The 20,522-nt window shown below is 47.6% G+C and overlaps 2 protein-coding genes across 2 annotated transcripts; both read right to left on the bottom strand.

Moving 5' to 3' along the window:
• Window positions 1–54: 54 nt before the first annotated feature.
• myadml2 (myeloid associated differentiation marker like 2) lies at window positions 55–2,460 on the bottom strand. Its single transcript, XM_076024297.1, has one exon. It carries the CDS (start codon window positions 1,531–1,533, stop codon window positions 622–624), a length of 912 nt encoding a protein of 303 aa, XP_075880412.1. The 5' UTR covers window positions 1,534–2,460; the 3' UTR covers window positions 55–621.
• Window positions 2,461–3,947: 1,487 nt separating this feature from the next.
• On the bottom strand, window positions 3,948–10,928 carry notum1a (notum, palmitoleoyl-protein carboxylesterase a). Its single transcript, XM_076024298.1, has 11 exons — window positions 10,352–10,928; window positions 8,028–8,080; window positions 7,794–7,889; window positions 7,396–7,456; window positions 7,227–7,285; window positions 7,028–7,130; window positions 6,741–6,932; window positions 6,561–6,658; window positions 6,305–6,452; window positions 5,771–5,818; window positions 3,948–5,674 (listed from the first exon to the last, which is right to left on the bottom strand). Exons 1-11 carry the CDS (start codon window positions 10,708–10,710, stop codon window positions 5,371–5,373), a joined length of 1,521 nt encoding a protein of 506 aa, XP_075880413.1. The 5' UTR covers window positions 10,711–10,928; the 3' UTR covers window positions 3,948–5,370.
• Window positions 10,929–20,522: the final 9,594 nt, after the last annotated feature.

Below are 20,522 nucleotides of genomic sequence, written 5' to 3' on the forward strand. Positions count from 1 at the left end.
TATTGTACCTATTCTCAATTCTCAATTTCATATCCTACAAAAGTTTTCGTTCAAAAAAAAAAAAAAAAAAAAAAAAAGACACACCGGACATTCATAAGACATTGGGAAAACCTGTGATTAAGGGTGACCATTGTAGATATGACATATCATGGCTTCTTTTGGGACCAAACTTGAAAACATCAAAATGCATTGATAGCCAAAACCGAAGGCCATGCCCAGTGCACACTTTTGACTTCATTTAGCTTTCAGCTTCTCTATGAGCCATTCCCAAATCCTGTTGGCTCTTCATCACATGCCCATAAATTTTTTTTTGTACAGTTCACAAACACTGGAATAAACTCCTGGATGTATGCAACCTCTACAGCTCTTAGAAGCACAGGGATGTGTTTGATGGCTGCCAAGTGTCCTCTGAAACCAAGGCTGCTGAGATTATCTTGGAAACTACTAAATGATCAGCTGTGGGTCACTGCAGAACCGAAGGTCTTCGGGTTTGCAACTTGGGGTAATACTGTCAGTTTCACTGCAAACAGCCCCAACTATGGAGAGATGTTGGTTACAAACGTCAAAGGCATCATGTGGGTATTTGCTTGCCTCCGAGGTCCATCAGTTATGTTTGCTCTCTCAGACAGCTGAGCTGGAGACAAAGCGAATCCTCTGTGAGTAGACAAGATCGGCAAAGTAAAGGATCAGATTGACGTGGGTGAACACCGACACAACCAGCTTGCTGTCCCAAGGACATTCCCCACGAGGACAATCCTCGGGACGCGTCGAGTTGCCATACTTCCTGTCAAAGCTAAAGATGGGCCAGACCAGCGCGGTGCTGAGGTAGAGAATCACGGCGAAGAAGGTGTAGACCACCACAAAGCGGTCAAAGGGGAATCGCAGGGAAGACGTCCTCCCAGAGACGGTCAGGATGATGACCACCACAGTGATGGAGAAGCACAGGCTGTAGACTACCACGCAGTAATGGTTGGCGGCGTAGAGGTTGCCTTCGCCGTCGTTGGCCAGTGCCCCGAAGATAATGCAAGCCACGAACGCCTGGACCACCTTGAGGAGGCCCGACACGGTGGCCATGTAACCCACCACGGCCCCCGGCTTGGCCCGCGTGAGGAACACCTCGGCGCCGTAGGGGAAGCAGCACACGCTGGAGCAGACGGTGACGGCAATGCGGTACGACTGCACCTCGCAGCCCTCCTCGGGACACTCGGGCTCTAGGAAGTAGACAGGGTAAACCACGGAGGCAGTGACATACATGAGCGTGGCCAGCATGGCGAAGGCCACCGTGAAGTTGTCCCACGAGATGGGCATGCAGCTGTGCAGCCGCGTGATGTCCAGAGTGAAGACCACCAGCGTGACGGCGAAGCAGAAGCACCACACGAACATGCAAAAGACGCCGTAGTTGGCACTGTAGCCCGCGCTGTGGGACACCAGAGCCATGATGGTGCAGCCGAGGAGCAGCTGGCACATCCGGGTCATGCCGAGGGGCGACAGCACAGCCTCCTTGCTGAGGTAATGCTGTCCGTGGGCATCCATGTCTGTGTGGACTCCTCCCTCTTCCCCCCGGAACAGCTGTTTCCCCTCTGAGAGTTCTGCTCCTCCGTTCCAAGTTCTGGTGTCCTTGTGGCCTGCTCTTTTCGCTGCAGACCTCACCCTTTTCTTGGTTGCCTTTTTATAGGTGGCCCCTAATTACAAACGCCGGCTTTTTTTTCTCTCTCCCTCTCCCCTCCGCAGTGACTTTGTAATTACAGCCGTGCCTTTAAAGATGACGTTCCATGAAGAAGCTTGTTCCGTAGCTTGTTGATGAAAAGAATATTTTAGCCCCGTTTTGACAAACAAGCCAGTCTTTTGCAGAGCAGTTTTACTTCAGGCTGAAAAATCTGGAAGTTCAGCATGGAGGGATTAGGGAAACAGCCTTAGAGTCTTTCCTTTTTAGTGTTTTCAAAGCTGAGGAAATATATGCTGGTCTTACTCAAAGCTGTCAAGTGCTGTAAAATCTCAGCTTCTTCCTTTGCCGTCTTGTTCCCCTAGTCACCAAAATCAGCCTCAGTGGTAGTAAAGTCCTTCCTGTAGGTCCTCTCCAGGAACAAGTCCTCTGACAAACAGCCTCCGGTGACCAGCAGGTGTAAACAGTTGCTGTCCTGTCAGTCAACTTCCATTCCTCGTCCCTGTTGATTCTTCACTCTGGGCCCGTCAGCCTCTTGTCTCTGCCTGTTTTCTCCTCTTCTTTCTCTTTCTGTCTCGCTGTGTCTCCGTTTCGGTCTCCCTTTCCTTCCTCGAAACAGGAACACGCCCTCCTTCTCCTGCATGTCCTGCATGTGTCGGTGCTCTCTCAGGAGATTTCAAGAGGGGCGGGGGCGGCGGCTGGTCAAATGAGAAAGTCTGTGCCAAGCCCAGGGTCATGGGCCTCGCCACTTCTATAAATAGGGGGTCTATATCCCACAGTAGGGTGGGAGGCCGCATGTGGCAGGCAGCATGAGAGTCGTATTTCCAGAGAGCGCCGAGTGAGGCAAAGTCAGAGTTCTCTTGGAGAGAAACTGGCATTTATGCGCGATGTAATGACAGGGCGAGAAGCTGAGACTCCCATCAGAGACAGAAATTACACGCAGGTCCAGAGGGATGATTACACAGCCAGCGAGGACAGATTGCAGAGATGCAGAGTAGAGTGGGGATGGATTAGTAGCTGCTAAAAATACTTTAACCTGTGATATGACAGCACTTTTGATTTGCCGCGATTTTCTTTTGATCAAACTTAAACCCGGATGTGCATTTTGCGCCTTTTCACTTTAACAATTGGAGGGCGGTGAAAAATGGGCAAGGAGAAATGGGTCTAATGTTGCATTTCATGCTCACCAATAAAAGTGACTGCAAAGTGTTTTTTTAAGCTGACTGTGAGAGTAGACACTGAAGAGCTGTGAAGAGGAAGAGCAGCTTGAGACATGAAAATCTATTTATTGCTCTTGACGGGTGGAAAAAAAAATGGAGCTGCACAGAGATGTCTTTGTCTCCAGGGGGAGCTTTTTTTTCCAATGTGCTAGCAGTAGAAGGCCAGACTGGGGCTAAAGAACAGGTTTGACGATGAAAAAGGATGTGTGGTCGTTTTCGATATGAGTAAAGTAGCTTCTTTAACCTTTCCATAACCATTCCTCCTCGCCTCTCTCTGAAGCCATCACATCGAGTTTACATTAGCTGCCATTTGCATAACACCAAGGTGGTCTTCCCAAGAGGGTGGTGTGGCCATTCGGTTTTGATGAGACAGAAAATTGTGCAGTTAAAAAAGAGGGTTCCCTTTCTGCTGCATTGATTTTATTTTAAATTCTCCAAACTTGGTCTGGCATCGTCACAGGAGTGCTTTGATAATTCTCTTGAGTTCACTTTTCACTTTCCGTTTCAATGGACCTAAATGAGTCCCGCTAGTGTCTTAAATGTTTGGCCAGGGATGGAAGATGTCCTAATGGTAATAAGGTATTCAGTCTTAATAAACCTACTTTTAGAAGAAGTGTTGGAGAAACTCCAACACTTCTTTTCCATAAATGTCTCCCAGCTGACCCAAGTGCTTTCTTTTTATGAGCGCTAAAGTCTAAAAGGGGGCAAAGTAAAAAAATTACTTATTTATTTTTAAGGAAAATCTAAACCTTGGGGATTCTTGGATTTGAACTCATGATACAGGTCAGCACCTCATGAGTGTTTTTACACATCTTTCACCTGTACCTGCAGAAGAAACCTGATGAGCAGCATTCTGAATGGTTGGAGGAGCTGTCGGAAACTTCCCCACAGTGTTTGTGTAATTGTTCTCTCTGCCACAAGAGGGAGACAGTAAAGCATTTTGTGCCAAACTAAGTGAAATGAACAAAATTCCTATTTGCAAAACATACTACTATAATGTAAAAATGTGGAATGATCATTCTGAGAGCTGCTGAGACTGTAATCAAAGTAGCCGAATGTCCTCCTTCATCTGACAGCGAGAAACAAGACTGGACAACATTTTTCTTGTTTTAAAATGTAATAGGTCTTTTTTTTTTAAAGGTCTGATAAAGACATGCGGTCAACACAAAAATAATAAAAAACAAAACAAAACAGCAATGTATTTACAATTTACAAAGAATCACTTCTCTGTGAAAATAGCACGTATAAATATGATTTACATAATAAAATAAATATGTAAATTACCAATGTAGCTTGAGTTTTTTTCTTCTGTTAAAAAATATGTTACAGAATAAAATTACATTATCTAGAACCTGTGCCTTCTTCTGTATGATGCGAAATAGAAGTCCTTTAAAAAAAAAATATAAAGACATCATTACATACAGCATTGTCATTATATTAAAAAGTGATCTCTATTATGAAATACAAGGAGGGAGTTACAATAGTGAACACTTGAAGAACCTATACAAATACTCAAAATATATATATATGTATATATTTACACAATACACAATCTCCCTTTAATGTTCATTGCATTGATCGCAAGTTAGCAGAGCTACTGAGGTGATTTTTACATTATATGTGAGAGGAGAGGTATACGCTAAATGCAATGGCACTGTGCTGTTTCAGTTTCAGTTTGAGGCCACAACGACACCAGGCAAAACCGTTATAGCCGTCGGAAGTGGAAATTCAGAGGAAATGGCCGGAGAGAATAACAGAAATCAGGTTTAATTTGCCCCCCCTGCCACCCCACATTACTTTATAATGTGGTGTTTGCGGTTTAATGTCAGTAGCATGTCTCTGTATGCCTAGAACATGTTTTTTTTTTTACTGTTCTCTTGCCACCTTTTTGCTCTGTTTCGTGAGCTGTCTCTTCTACTCTTTCAGCGATAAATACAAAGTTTCCTTCCGCAGTCCAGTGCTTTTCCCGCCCCACCTGATCATCCACCAGATGAAAACAGTTTCCACATCAACTCTTTCTGAGCAAATAGCATTGGAAAAAAAACAAAACAAACAAAAAAAAAACGGGTATAAAATATCAAGATTAAGCAAAATTCATAATGCATCCAAAAAAGCGGATTACATTCGACTTGTTGTTTTTCTTTTAAAATTCCATTTCCAAAGAAAGAACGAATGGAAAGGAAACTGTGCCCCCTGTTCTTATCATTGTTTAAGGAAAATTTCAAAAAAGGATAGTGGGATTGATTGGGGTTGTGAAATAAAACAGGAGGTCAGAGAGGAAGCGACTACAGGTAGAACGGGTTGTGAAGATGCAAACTCAGAGGTATCAGACGTGGGAAACTGGCCAGGGAGTCCAGCCAGCTCCGTTTGGACTTAGCTTGAAAAAGATCTATGTGTGTGTGTGTGTGTGTGTGTGTGTGTGTGTGTGTGTGTGTGTGTGTGTGTGTGTGTGTGCGTGTGTGTGTGTGTGTGTGTGTGTGTGTCCCTTTAGCTGCCACTGCTGAGCATGCCCAGTAGCTTGCTGGGGTCCATGCCTTGCTGCTGGGCCATCTTCTGCACGTCGAAACCCATGTGCATGAGGAACTGGATGACGTTCATCTCCTGCCCGGTGAACTGGTCCCGGATGGTGGGGCAGGTGGGGTTGCAGTGCGGCCACGGGCAGCTGTCGATCAGGTGCACGGGGCAGCCTTTGGGCGGAGCCTTGTTGTTCCGGTTGTCGTGGAGGCTGCGGTCCCAGCAGTGCAACGCCCGCGGCAGGGACGTCCCTTTGACCTGCACGTCGGTCCAGTAGCTGGAAAACAACACAAGGGGGCGCTGTCAGCTCACAAGTGTGACGTTCACGGCTCGCGATACTGTCCAGCGTACTACTGCTACTACTGCTACTCACTTTCTGGTGATGACTTCGTGCGAAAGGCATGCTGGAGCAAACATTGCCCTGAAAATGAAAATGAAAGATTGGAAAAGTGCAACTTAAAGACCTAAAAGTATCATATGATAAAAAAAAAAATTGTTCTACCAGTGCTCTCTAAAAATGTTTCCAGCCTGCCAGTTAAATCTCCGTACAGGAGAAAAAAAAATCTGTTGCATGTTTAAAGTTTGTGGGAAACCATGGAATACAGGAATCCGCCCCTAGGTGATGTCACAAGGGGAACTGACACATCTTGCTGGTTTGTGGAAGCAGATCCCCTTCCAAAGAGTGTGTGAGGAAGGTGTGAGAAAGCTTCAGACCAGCATTTAGACAATTTTTTTTGGAAGACTACAAACACAGGGCTAAACATACCATTTACTTAAGTTCTATAAAGTTTCTGATATCATCTATCACATGATGCTGCTTTACTACAGACTGTCAAGAAAAACAAAGACCTGGAAGTGGGTGTAAAAATGGGTGTTTTGAGGTACAGTGCAGAGGTTTGGGCCTTACGGGACGTCCTTGAGGGTGTTCCTCAACTCAATGCCCAGGTTCTGGATGTAGCGCCACTGGCCTTCCTGCACTGGCTGGCCTGTCAGCTGGATGTTGTCCACTGTCAGCTGGGCCTCGTCGAACAGCCACTGGACCACAAACACGGGGCCTTGATCGGGGACAGCGACAAGGTGACGATAAGGACATTTCTGTGCACAGGCCTTACGGATCAGGGAAACATCTGGGTTGTGGTTCTGTTAAAGGCTTTGTGGCTCACTTCTTATGGAGGGGAAAACTCTATATCCAAAGAAACAGTTCCACTCCTCCCCTTCGTGGACTTCCCGGCACCTCTCCGGTACCACCCCTCCCCAGTACCTGATGGTAAAGGGAGAAATATTAGCAACATGATTGCCGTCCGCCTTTGCGAAAACCTCATTTCAAGCCTGTCCTTCCATACTTGATGCCTCTCTTGATGGTCTCGGTGGGGGAGCAGCTCACTGTGTCCACGCAGTCCGTGCAGTGGTACTGCTTGTTGTCCAGGAACCAGCCAGAATCGGACAAGCCTCGCACCTGTATCCCAGTGTGTCCCAGGCCCTGCAGCAGCTCTGCCACGCGGTCCACGTTGAGAAGGACGCCTGTGCCGCCCGCGCTGCACGCCAAAGACACACAACACACGTAGATTTTAGCAAGAATGGAACAAAACCCAGGTTGTTTTTTGTTTTTTTTCAGACTCTCAACACCTACCTGCTCCCTGCTAGAAGAAGGACCTTTGCATTGTCTAGGCCTTTGCTCAGCAGGTCCTTCACGACCTCTTGTATAATCAGCGAGCCCATGAAGGCATAGCCACCTACAGAGGCAACCGACACACAAAAGAGAGAAGCGGAACTGTGAAATTATCCTCTTCTTAAAGACAGGCCGTACGCTTCATTTGCCTCGCCCTTACTCTGCTCCGTCTTGGCCGTGGCGCCACTCCACACGTCGCTCGAGCAGTACGGGATGAACCTGCCGGAGAAGCCAAAGTCAAGGGGTCGTGAGCACCGATTCGGGGAGACAGAAGGCGATGGGGGACAAAAACACGTAATTTAAGGAGTGAAAAAAAAGAGTCAACTTACACCATGTTGGCGTTCCACCAGTGAGGGTTTTCCTCGGGCAGTGGAGACAGGATCCCCGTGCCTGCAGACACACAGCAGCATGTATCATTAGCCACGCGGGCACATCCTCTCCTTCCCTCATCATCATTACCGCATGGATTACAGTCATTAGGTCGCAGCCGCGGAGGAGAGGCATCTCCGTTCCGACGGGCAGCGGGCGCCAAGTAACCCTACGCCGCAGCAACATTATGACGGGGTGACAAGGGCTGCAATAACACTGCAAGATGAGCACCGGCCATTTGATCTTTTCTTTTTAAATTACGGTGGCATCTGAGGCGGGATCCGAGTGCGTTTATTTCCCCCAACCCACCACCAGTGTGCGTGTGGTGAGCCCTGCGGAGGAGACAAGGAGGGCTGACCTGTTTTTGTTTGGGGCCACTTGGAAGAGCTCATCAGCCTCCTCATGGTCTCGTACCGGCTGTCGCAGTTCTCTTTGTTGAAGCAGTACCAGCCTCCTGCACGAGCATCACCGATGGGATGGATACAAAACAGTTTTAGGCACTTGAAAAAGCACAAACATTTTCTGTTTCACAACACAACAATTTCTGGGATTTTGTTTTGTTTGTTTGTTTGTATTTTTTTGTAACACTGACCTTCCAAGAAAATCAGCCAACGTCTGCTGCCTCGGGATTCTTTCAGGTAGTACCTACGAGAGCACGTTGATGCGAGATTAGCACATGTGGTGGAAGAGCTGCGTGCAGTGAACGCACTGCTCCGCCGAGTCCGAGCGTGCAACAGAAGACAAGTGCAACATTGTCGAGCTGGACGTGACAAAGGTGTCCTGTTGCTGTTTGCTGATTTGGATCTGTAAACCTTGACAAAAAAAAGGAAAAGTCTGAAATGGAATTCCACCCATAGGGGGGGGAAAGAACAAACGCTGCGGTTTTCACTGTAGCTGATGCAGCGATCAGACGGGAGATAAACGACGCCTCGTCCCCTAGACCCGATCAGACGCCGGGAGATGGTGATGATGGCGACTGAGGCGTTATTGTATTCTCTGCTTATCTCTCCTGAACAGTGTCATTACTCACAAACATGCACGGGGCGGATCAACTTAGGCCTCATGTTCGCCCAAAGCGAAAGGAAGAGCAACAGGCAGGTGAGGAGGTGAGATATCAAAACATTTCACTGCCCCCATTTGTGAGATAAAACCTCCTGGGTGATGCAGCTCCAACAGTAGTGAATGCCCGCTATGATGAAGTAGACACAGTGTGTGTGTGTGTGTGTGTGTGTGTTAGGGAGGGAGGACTCTGCTTCTGTGGAATCTTGTTAGATCATCACCTTTTATTTCCAGCAGGGTCTTAAAACCTCGGCTGAAAAAAAACAACTTACAGACTTTAGGGGGGCGGGGATGAGGGTGAAACAGCCTCATCAGTATATCCGCCCAACTCCGGCAATGACTAAACCCCAGGGAGAGGTTGCCAAAAACAATTCAGTAACTTGGCCGCGGGTGCTCAGAGCTGTTTGATCGCACTCTGAATCACCCCTTTGGCTGCACTTAATGTCTTGTGCTATTATTGCGAGCCACTGCTGATGCAGGCCTAGGACGCGGCTTGCTCGCTGCTCCCTGAACAACAAAGTGAAGGCGGACTTGGCAGCCGCCACATTTCGGGGAGCAGCTCTGACACACACACGTCCACCCTTGTGAGTGTGCGCGCGTGCGTATTTCCACGCAGCGGCTCTGCCTGTTAGAGCAACACCTCGTTCAGGGAGGAGGGAGGAAGAAGAAGAAAAAAAAAAAACGCTGTTAGCAGCTGATGGATTATCGTCTCAACCGACGGCGCTGGTCAATGAAGTGGCCATCTGTCATTAACTGCCCTACGTCTCTGGATGGGGGGCCGAGGGCGCCACGCTCACTAACTGATATCTCTGGCCAACACTTGGGGATTTGCAGGGCATTAGACGGGGATAGAAAATCCCTCAAGGTACAAATATGCGTCGACACAGGCTCGTGAAAGCCTCCTAGTGTGACAGTGACAGCGGTGAGAATTAATATAACTACCAATATCAATGATTCAGTGCTGACTTTTAGTCATTTTTTCTTTTCGATGTGCCTCAGAATGTGTGATCCTGCCGTTGTGAATGCAAATATTAATGCCTCAAGCTGTCTGGAAATGTAAAAAGAAATGCATCTATATTGTGTGAAGGTAAAAAAGACACATTTTTTAGTTGCAATGTATCTGTCTAACCCAATTGACCTTGCCACCCCCACACTTGCTGCGCTACAAGGGCATTTATTATGCACTTGTATTGATGTGAACATTAGCAAAACCGTATGCTGTGCTTCAAGGATGCAAATTCAGCACTCTCGCTGCCAACTGGATTTTGCAGAAAAATGCAGCGTCAGTTCAATGTATTTCTTGTGAGCCAAACTACAATGTTTGATAATAAACAATATTAAAAGTCCTGAGTGCATCTGGCAGCCGCGTTGACGCAGTGGCCAAGTCAGGGGGGAAAAAGTTCATTTTATTGAAATCAATCACTGGGAGAACTGGTGAGACGAGTCTTGGGCGGAGGTTTTCAAAATCTCATCTGAACTTTTCTGCACAGCAAATCCTGCATTCTAATTTGAAACAAAGGAAATGAAGCGTAGGGCCATGATGGGCCCGTCTGCAAATTTCACGCTTTGCTGACGCAAAGCAGCTGTCCATCTCATCTCATCTCATCCAGCCTAAAACAACAACAAGCTTTTGTTCTGTTTTGTTTGTTTGGAGGGTGGTATACAGGCACTGTTCGTCTCTTGCAGAAGTGTAGTTCAAGTGAAGATAATGTTTTGGATTCGAGTCACAGTTGTGAACCAAAGAGAAGGTACACAACTGTCTACACTGGCCACATGCGTTGCCGCTGTTCCAACAAACTGCAGGATGCGGCGCTCCCGGGCCCTGACCCCGCTCCGACCCGCTGCTCATGTACGTACCCAGCAGCGCTTCCGTCGTTGCAGGTGACGGACGCGTTCTCCAAAAGGTTGAGCTTCATGTCGTGGTCGAGCTTCTGCGCCGAGCACGGGTACAGCGACTGCGCCAGGTTCTTCACTTGGGTCATGAAGTTATCCATGTTCTCCTCCACGGCGGTGAAATCCAGCGGGAAGCTCTCCGTGGTGTCGCCGCCCCGGTCTGCCCGGTACGCGGGCGGCTGCGGCGCCGGCGGCTGCGGCTGCGGCGCTGCCGCTCGACGCGGTTGCGGGTTGCGGCCGCCGCGGAAGCGTCGCGCGCACAGGGCTCCGGACGGCATGAGCACGAGCAGGAGCACCGAGGAGACCATGCGTAGGGCTGTCATCTCTATTCCCCTGCGCGTTCGAGATAAAATGCCACAAGTCCAACTTCTCCTGCTGCGTCTGGGAATTGAGAGGACGGAGCGGAATCAAGCACGGTTTGCGACGCTTGTCGTCCACGCTCCACACACCAAAAACTAAGTTGGAAGACTGTGTTGTGTTGGAAAGCGAGTGACAGCCCGTTGTGTGAGCGGCGCCTGAGCGAGCGTGCGACAAAAACACTCGTGCCACGCGCCTGTATTTTATTCAAACTTTCCCCCCTTGTGCGTCCGCGCAGCCAATCGGAGGCGCGGGGGCAGGACTGATGATCAAGCGTGGCAGACCTCCACCACCTCCTCCTCCTCCCCTCCAGCCCCTTCCTTTCTTTTTAATTTATAGAGGGGGGGAGGATGTCCGTGCGTTGGTTCTTTTGATCCGCGAACTTTTATTTGATGTGGTGGCTTTTATATGCCCGTTTCCCCCATTCTGCCACAAATTTATGAAGTGAGAATATGCGTCTTATTACACACTTGTTTGAAAATCAAGTGGCTGCTGGGGCAGAAAGCACACAAATTCTGATATAAAAAAAAAAAAAAAAAAAAAAAACAGGCCCAGCACGAGACCTCCAAAGAATACTTGGCCGGGCTGAAAACATCGTAAACAGGTCAAACATGGACTGCATTGGTTTGTTTTTGTTTTTTTGGTTTGTTTGGTTGTCCCCCCCTATTGGAGCTGTTTTTGTTATTTAGGGAGATAAATTGACATTCTTCAGAGAAAAGGCAAAAGAAAAGCCCAAGGTTGTCCATAGACACTTCCACTTCTTTGGACCTGCCCGTGTTATTCTAAGGTTAAGAAAAGGGGGCCTGCAAAGATCAAAGTAACCATCACTCTTTTGTCCCCCTCCCTCAGCTCACCTCGCCCGCTCGCCCTTTCCCACCATCTCTCAACTCCTCCCAACTATCGCAGTCTACTGTACATTTGATGAAGAGCAGTGCAGAGCCGTTTCTTTTTATTTAATCTTCTATTTTTTTATGCCTGGTGTGTCCTCATCCATTCTAACGTTCATGCGTAACACAAAGTGACTCCTGCAGACGGGAGGTGAGTTACCACCAGAGGCATTTCTTGGTTAGTTTTGTGTCTGAATGTCATCATTCTTTAAGCGTGACACAGACGGACATTTGGATTCAACGTTGGCGCCCCAGTCGGTCAGTCATCCCACTGCACATGAACACACATGCTTTCTGGTCCGTATCTAAAGGCCACCTATCATTCGGAATTCACTTCAGTCATGTTTTGAAATCATATGTGTCTCATGAACGTCAGTGAACTCCCTGGCGCTAAGAAGAATGCATATTATGCGTAATTTTGTGACTCCACGTCGCACAAAATGTATGTGAATGTACAACACTCTGGAAATTAGACCATCGAGTGGTCACAAAGTCTCAAGGGCCATGGGATTTTATCCCCCCCATACGTGTGCAAGATTCGATGAAGCATCAATTTTTGTAGAAGGCTGTAAACAAAGGGCTAAACAGGTTTTACTGGGGTGTGGAGGGTTGTAATTATTAGTGTAAGTATACGTTTGGTATGAAAAATGATATCATTTCGAACCTTTCACTTTTTATCTGATTCCAACAAGTTTGAGGTGGGTTGTCTCCCTTTGAAAGTCTTTGCTCTTCACAAAGAATTGATCTTTGATTGACAAACTCACACATTCAAGAACGGCGTTAGGCTTTTTAGGCAATGCTTACCTGCGAAGACAAGAAATCGTAACCAAGAAAGTGGTTAAAGAAAACAAGAACGCACATACACATGCACAGAAAAAAAAAAAAATCCCCAGAGTTCCTGCCAGACGCGGAATCAGCGTGCCCTCGAGATGCCAAACCACTGTGAGTCAGGTAAGATGGATATGAAGTCACCGGTGAGACTGATGGTATTCATTGGGAACTTCAAACAGATGCTTGTATAGATTGGAACATGTGGTGGAGACCATGGAGGAGAGGCGCTGTAACAGGTTGAGCCCAGTCACTTTGACCCGCACCTCCCTGTTTTAGCACATGTCATCCCCAAAAGTGTAACCCTTAAATCTCTCGCAGATGGACACAGGCCTCTGATGCGCTCTCCCTGAAGCTACACCACAATATCCCAATATCCTCCGTCCTTGACGAGATGAGACGATTCAGGGGTTGCCACCGTTTGCCCAGTGCACCTTTTTTGAGCTTGGAGTACAAAGCCTTTCTGACTTTCACCGGTCATTCCTTCTCTCCCCCCCACCCCTCTCCGTCCCTTCTGCAAGTGCGTAACAAAGGCACACAGTCGCCGTGGATTAATCCAAGATTTAGGTCATCTGAAAATGACCCAGCTGTTGTGGCCCCGTCGCTCCCGAAGCCCCCCAGCGCAGGCCTCCCGTGAAAGTCAAGCGTGTCTTTCATCTCCGATCAGTTGCATGTGCCCTCCATGAGATCCACAGGTTTTACTGCTTAAGTCTGGGCTGGCAGCATTGATCATGTGACTGCCTGCCTGCCTGCCTGCCTGCCAATTGGACACATCACATCATAGTGCTGCTTGCGTCTGCGTCTCGGCCCTGCCAGTTGCGCTCACACATCCCGGTCATCCATCTCAGCGCGCCTGTTAATTCTGACTTGCACGACACCACTGCCGCTGTCGTCCGAGCATCCATCCGCCGCTCATCGGACCCCGTCAGTTGGAACTGTTAGGTCAGGTTACATCAAAGAGATCAGGAGGGATCAGGCCTCATGAAAGGGACAGGCTCTGGCTCGCATCATCAGAAACACATGGAGGTCCTCACTCAAAAGAACAAAGGGGGGGGATCGCCATCTATTAAACTTTTATATTTCATCACAGGTCTTTTTGGCCAAATTCCTTCAAATTGCCACCTTCTCCCAGGCAGAGGACGCACGTGATATCCGACAAGAGATGGCTGGTCCCCAAGTTCATCTCTTCAACGCCGTAAAGGTCACGTTTGTTACCTTATGTTAGTTACCTCATGTTGGTTAGCTTGCTTTGTAAATGACTGTTTTTAGGCACTTTTTTTGGAACGGGGATGGTGATTCTTTGATAGAGCAGAATTAAAAGGGAAGAGACGTTGATCGTGATTCTGATGTTCATTCAGAACTCCTCTGGTCTTGGGCTATAGAGACCCAGCAGAAAACACAAGTGATATCCGGTGAAAAGACGGCAGGACCTCGATTGTGACTCGAAACCCAAGTAAAGGTAACGAGAGCAAAGCAGAAGGCTTGAATAAAGTGCTTAAAAAAGGAATTTGACAATTTGGAAGAAGGGCTTTTGAGGGACTGCTCGTGTCCCGTGCCCTTGGCTCCTGCTCTCTGTCACCTCGAGGAAAAACTTCTGGGAGCAGCTTCCGCTTTATTTCACCTTGAAACTATTGTTAAAAGTCCAAAACAAACGTGCAAAGGTTTTTGTTTTTTGTTTTTGGAGGAGGGGGATAAAGACACAGTGGAGCTCCTTTCATGTACCCCTTCCTCTCTACCACCACCACCACCGGCAACCAGCACATGTTCCTGATATTGCCCGGCGAATCAGTAAACAACCTTGATCCTCGCAGAAGTCGAGAAGTGCCATCTCAGATGTGGATGCAAATGGGGAGCAAGAGAGTCAGAAAGAAGAGAGAGACACGAGACATCTGTCGAGCAGGCTCTCATTTCGTAAGAGGCGGCTGTCTATTGGTTGCAGATGATGCCCCGTTTGATAAAAAAAAAAAAAAAAGAAAGAAAGAAAAAGAAGTCTTTCAAGATAGGGCAGCTTGCATTAGGGGGTCTCTCTGGCACTGAGGGGTAATCAGAAAATCCAGCTGGCAGGTTGGTCATTCGTTGTCGGTCTCTCTTGTCTAAGCGACAATCGCCTAATTGCCTGTAAACAGCCACTTCACGTCATTCATAGTAACCTAAGATGGATGTTTATCTGTCAGTGGAGTCGGTATCCGGGCACTGTCTCACATGTTTTTTGGGTGTACAGGAGGATGTCTCAGGAGGTAGCGGAGGGACGATGTTTTCCATTCATGCCTCTCGCTTGAATCATCGGCCGCGATGCCCTCTGCCAGGTAGACAGAGGAGGCCAATTACCCTCCAAACCTGCTATTATTATCATCAGAGAGGCGGCAGCACTGTTTTCCCGGTTCTTTTTTTCTGTCTCTGAAATGTTTATTTATGCCACGGATTCGCCAAATGACACTGAAGAGCCCTTATTACAGGTCGTGACAGCGCAGCCACCGCACATTATTCATTTTCTATACTTTAACCTGGTTGTCCTTTTTTTCTTTTTCTTTAAAGGGGGCGGAGGGGACAAAACAGTCTACTACTTTGAAGTCTACTACACCCTGCAGTCAAACGTGTCATTATTCAATTTTAGATCCAGGGCGAAGGAAAAAAAAACATTCTTAGGACGCTTTGTAAATGACTGTTTTCAGGGTCTTTTCTTCAGGGGGTGTGATGGTGATTCTACCATGGAACCAAATTAACATGGGAAGAAATTTCAGCGTGAATCTGACGTTCATTCAGAATTCTTGATGCCAGAGATCGAGACGGATCAGTGTCACAGGTCGCTGGAAACATCCGCGATGAAGCAACCGTGGTCTTGGAGGTATAGACTTAATCCCGATCTGGAAGTCGGCCCGTCGTGTTGTGAGTACATGGTATGAGCTTTCATCCACTGAACCACTGGGACACCATTTGGTATGGCCCTCATTATTTTTGACACTCCCTTAACGCCGAGCAGCAATGCGCTCTCTTTTTATCCTCTCGGCGAAAAATGAAAAGATGGGGCTACTGTAATCAAAGACGACAGTCATGGGTGCCAGCCTACTTGGCCCGGCCTGGTACCTGCTTTGATGTTATATTATGGTGTATAGCAAGGCAGCGGCCCGTGCCAAAGAGCGCCCGTCGTCTCCAACTGTCTGACAGGCTGCCTTTCATCACAGTGACATCACTCCGCTACTTGATTACTTTCCTTGAGCTCTTCCAGGCCTGAGAATGTTTCTCCCAGGAATCTGAAATCATCATCCCCGCCTTTTTTGCTCCCTCTCTTTCTCTGACTCAAAATGAAAATGCTCCTCCCTCACGAGACACGCGCACTCGTGACAACTGCATGCAGGACTTCAGTTGATCGACCGGTTAGCTGCAATTTTCCGCTAAAATAAAATTTGCTGAAAGGTTTTTAAATGTTGGTAAAATACCATTACAAAATGACTGAGGTTCCTCTCAGTAACTACAGTGTTTCATTTTGCTCATTAAAAGGGATAGATATGAGACAATGGTAGTTTATCAAATTTTAAACTTTAATATGGTCTGGTTCTAATGCCAGATGTGCTTACAGGACTTTGATTGAAAAAGTTGTGTGCTGTGTTGAAAACAAATAAAAATTAAGCCAACCCTGCATACATTGCAATCTTTCATCTTCACCCCCCCGCTCCAGGGCTCTTGATTTTCCCTTCGTGTTACATGGAACGGTGATAAATTACAAGGCACCGCCCAAAGTGTTTGCTTTCGGAGGAAACGCGTGTAAGGCCGGTATTTATAAGCGACCTCACTGGCTGGCAGCGCTGCAGCTCTGCCCGGCGTCAGCCTCACAGGGCCGCTGTCTGTCTTCACCTGTAAGTCCGGAGGAGTCGATTGCCCAGCCTCCCCACATCATACGGAGTCTCCTCCAGATGCCCCAGAGGATCAGGAGAGCACTGTGAGGGCCCCCACTTCAACATCCTCTAACTGGAAACTGGATTTTTTTTTTTTTTTGGGGGGGGGGGGTTCAAAAAGGAGTAAAGAAAACATTTCGACGGATTAGAGAGTGTTTGTTTATTTCCAGGCAGAGAGGATGTAGGGAATGAGTGCATATCTTCGGGGAAGTAGATAGACGGGGCATAATCTCGGAGGCTGTTGGAGCGCGCCGGCTGCGCTTTTTGATGTGTTTGGATGCATGTGCCGCGTATCCCCTTACAAGCGCCACTTTGCCGTAATTATCATTGTGTAATCTACTTTGAAAGGCTGGCTGAGATGGACCCTCAGTGTCAATGTAACCAAGGCGGAGTGCTACTTCCTCCTCCGGAGCCGCCTCAGCCATTAGTCTTCCCCTCAAATATGTCCTCTCCTTTGGCCCGAGGTCACCTGTGGTGAGAATTATTCAAAGCAAGAAAACACATCTCTTTATGGAAATAAACAGCACCCGCTTCCTCTTCTCCTGGGGCTGGAAGGAAAGTGGTCTTTTTTCACTGGAAGTGTGTTAGTCAGGGCTTGCTCACAGAGGGTGTAAAGAGGCCCATCAATGGGGACGCATCATGGTGCTTTTTTTGGTCCGTGACTAATAACCACAGTGTTACCATTACCTTTCGGTATGTCAATCTGGTTTTGATCCCCTAATAACTCAGTAGAATCCGCTCCTTATGGACACCCACTGGCAAAAAAGATGGACTTTATACAGGTTATGTGTCAATGTATAAGCCATTCCACATTTTTCCTCTCCCCTTATAAGTCCTTAGAAACAAAAGATGAAAAGGATGCAAGCTTTGGGGAAGGATAGAAAAATGGTAGGCGACGCTATCGTTAAGGAATAATCCTTTTTTTTCGGCAATTAAGGTAAAAAAAATAATAAAAACAACAACAGGAGAATAAAAGAGAGATTCCAGCAAAGTGAGTCCCGTCACATCTGGAGGGCAGGTGGAGGCGCAAACGCTGCCATGTCAGAACTTTCATCCTAATTTACTCATTTAAGAGTCCACAAAAAGTAAGAGTGAGGCAGGCAGGCTCGTGCCGCCCTGGATTTAAAACGTGACATGATTCAAGTTCTCCAGGGCAAACTAAGATGGACGGCTGAGCACGCCACCCAAAAATGGGCAGGTAGGAGGAGATGTAACGGGGGTCTGAAGTGTAACCTGCTCTCCGGCCCTCGACTTTGAAACCAGATGAGAATCGGCTGCGGCCCTGAAGTCATTACACCTTCAAAGGTAATTAACACATGGCTTTTGTTTGGGCTTGATGAGCCCCAGATTATGCAGGTACAGATGGTCTGGGGGAGTGGACGGCAGATACCAAGGGCAAGGTGTGCTTGGATGTGCTTTCATGTCAGCAGGAAGTGCTTGACCCCTGGCCCCCTTGTGACCTCAAATCTAGGCTGTCAACGCCACTTCCTTGAGTGCCCTGTAAAGATTAACATGTGGAAAGAAATGGGAGGGAGAGAGGAAAAGAGGGCTTCAGACCCCAGCATGATGAGCAAGAGAACGTAGCTGGCATCTTTGCGCACCAGCACCATCTTCTGCTATCAATGCTCACGCATTAAAATTTATTCAATACAAAAAAAAAAAAAAAAAAAAGGCTTGGAAAATGTAAAGGACTTTTCTCAAGATTGATGGATTGAAAAAAAGTTTGTTTCCGCTTAATGATTTGAGCCTCCGTTTTAATTTGCGCTAAAAACTGCCACCTGGCTTTTTTTTTTCCCCAAGGTGATTAACAGCAGCGCTCTATCCCTGGCATCAAAGGGAGAAAGGGGGTCTCGCCTTGACCTTGGAACGGTCCCTGCAACCCCTCAACCCCTCTGATCTTTCTTGCAGTACAGTTGCTGCTGCTGGAACGCTACAAAGCATCACATGTAGAGAGCCGTCTAATGTTTTCAGTCGAATGTGCCCAGAACCTGCCGCATGTGATTGGCACTGGCGCTGCAAAAAGTGACAATTTTATCAGATGGCATTTTAACATTAAAAGAACGTAAACTCCACACAGTTTCTCTGTGGACTGTTATTATTTCTCTTATTTTGCTTTACTCTACTTTAGTAAGAGTCTGGTCTAGAGTTGCCAACCGTCCCTTAAAATACAGAATTGTCCCGTATTTGACAATGAAATGGTGCATCCTGTAGGGGATGGGGTTTGTCCTGTATTTCTGAGTTGTCATGGATACGGCGAGGTTCAGGGTAAAGTGTGTACCAACACGTGTATGCAGTGGAAAAATGGCACAATTCAAATTTTGAAGAGCAACAGTTTATCTCAATGATGTCAGTTAGGAGAATGCCTCTGATCTGCATTATCCTAACCAGCACCAGCATGGAACACAGACTTTTCTTTTTCTTTTCTTTTTTTTGGTAGAGGCATATGCACTGATCCCTACAGTTTAATATGAATTATCTCAAGCAGACACTTGGATCTGCGGGTCAGCCGTCTGTCTGAGGAGAGTGTTTGATGATTGTGTTTTATTGTTCCAGAAGGTCAAGATCTTCAAAGCTCTCCTTCTGTTCTCCGCAGGGCGCCCGGGCAGCAGCTGTCGGAATACACTCGGCTTTGTGTTTTTATACGAGAGGAGAGGTAGGTCAAGCCCGCTCTCCCGAAATGTTTTTACTGGGGGTAGGCACTCAGTGGACACCATAATATTGTTGTTCTGCCCTTTTGTGCCAAAGAAGCGGGGAGCGTGTGAATCCTCTCAGATGGGACGTCACCTCTCCCCGGTCTGACGTTGATCAAATAGCTCTTTGGCATGATTCAGCAAAGATCCCAGTCTGTGTGTGTGCTTTCTCTTTCTCTCTCTCACCCCCCCTCTCTGTGTGTGTGTGTGTGTGTGAATGTATGCGTGTGAATCGTCAGAGAAAAAACAGGCCACCGCTCGGGCTTAAGATCAAATGTCTTTCTGCTTGCGCTCCTTTAATGGACTGTGTAGGAGCTTAAGTGCAAAGGCAACACCGGCGTCTGGTACGACCCAAGTGATTTTGGCAGGTTCACAAAGCAGATGATCAGTCTTGACTTGCCGCTCTGCTCGCGAACAATCTGAAATGAGCTCGCGTGTGCGTTTCCCCGGCACAACCAATCTTTGTGGAGTTGTGGAGATCCAAAGTGATGCTTGGTCTATAGACAGCAAGATGACAGGAAACTTTTCAGGAGGACAGGGTTCCTGAAACGAGGCCTAGGTTTCTCTTACCCCCCACCCCCACCCCTGTCCCCCCGGCCCTCGCCGCCCGACCCCCTAACCTCACGGCTGACCACCCTGAAACGCTGACGTTTTCTTACGCCTGCTGTGATGTTGCTCCGCCCGCGTCCTTCCTTCTTGGCAGGGTGTCCGTGAAAGACTCCCTCTTTCCTCTTTTCCACCACCACCTGTTTTGACACCCGGCAAGCTGAAGAGGCTCTTTTTCACAGCACTACCGTGCATTTGAAGTGTCCAGTTGCCGGAAGGGACACACTGGAGACCCTCTGAGGTGCGGCGCGCCTTTGATAGCTGGAATGCCGCTTTGGGTTGTGCGCACGAGGCCACGGGTCAAAATAAAGTGAACCAAGTGTACGTCTGTTTGTATTCCAAGTAAATGGTGGTGGATTAAGGAAAAGTGATTCTCTGTCTCATACATCGTCATCCACATAAATTACTATTGGGTGTTAACATGCATCCATTCCTTTTCTATCATCACTTATCCTGTACTGCAGGATTGGGGGTGGACTGGATTGGAGGGCCACCAAAGAACAGTGACATCGGCCCGAAGTGTCTTAATTTCGGGCGGATGTCCTCAACGAGTGATTTCCCCGAACATTAAAACAGGAACCGGTTTAAATGTCGGGGAACCAGGCCTGCAAAGCCAAAAAGCTGCTTCCAGACGAGTGAGACAAGTTCTCGCAAAAGAATGCCAGTCAGGCAACCAAAGACATCAAACTTTTTCCACCCTGGTGGACAATAAAGATGTATTCTCTTGGATTCTATTCTATTCTAACTAGCATTGCAGGCCAGCATAGCTGGACCACAAGTCACCAGAGTATTAAAATACCTTTGAAACCATAACATTAGGGTCTGTATGGTCCGGTTGTGGACATCACTGGGAGAATAGGCCGCAGTGTCATCA

This window comes from Nelusetta ayraudi, unplaced genomic scaffold (assembly GCF_046127955.1).
Source record: "Nelusetta ayraudi isolate G7.1 ecotype Tasmania unplaced genomic scaffold, CSIRO-AGI_Nayr_v1 ptg000016l, whole genome shotgun sequence".
Taxonomy (NCBI): domain Eukaryota; kingdom Metazoa; phylum Chordata; class Actinopteri; order Tetraodontiformes; family Monacanthidae; genus Nelusetta; species Nelusetta ayraudi.

Bases quoted from the DNA above. Each gene is read 5' to 3' on its own strand.
- myadml2 (XM_076024297.1), bottom strand. From the start codon at position 1,533: ATGGATGCCCACGGACAGCATTACCTCAGCAAGGAGGCTGTGCTGTCG.
- notum1a (XM_076024298.1), bottom strand. From the start codon at position 10,710: ATGACAGCCCTACGCATGGTCTCCTCGGTGCTCCTGCTCGTGCTCATG. The intron at 7,131-7,226 runs GTAAGGGCGAGG...TTGCCTCTGTAG, and splicing joins CACGGCCAAGACGGAGCAGA to GTGGCTATGCCTTCATGGGC. The intron at 5,675-5,770 runs GTGAGTAGCAGT...GTTGTTTTCCAG, and splicing joins CACGAAGTCATCACCAGAAA to CTACTGGACCGACGTGCAGG.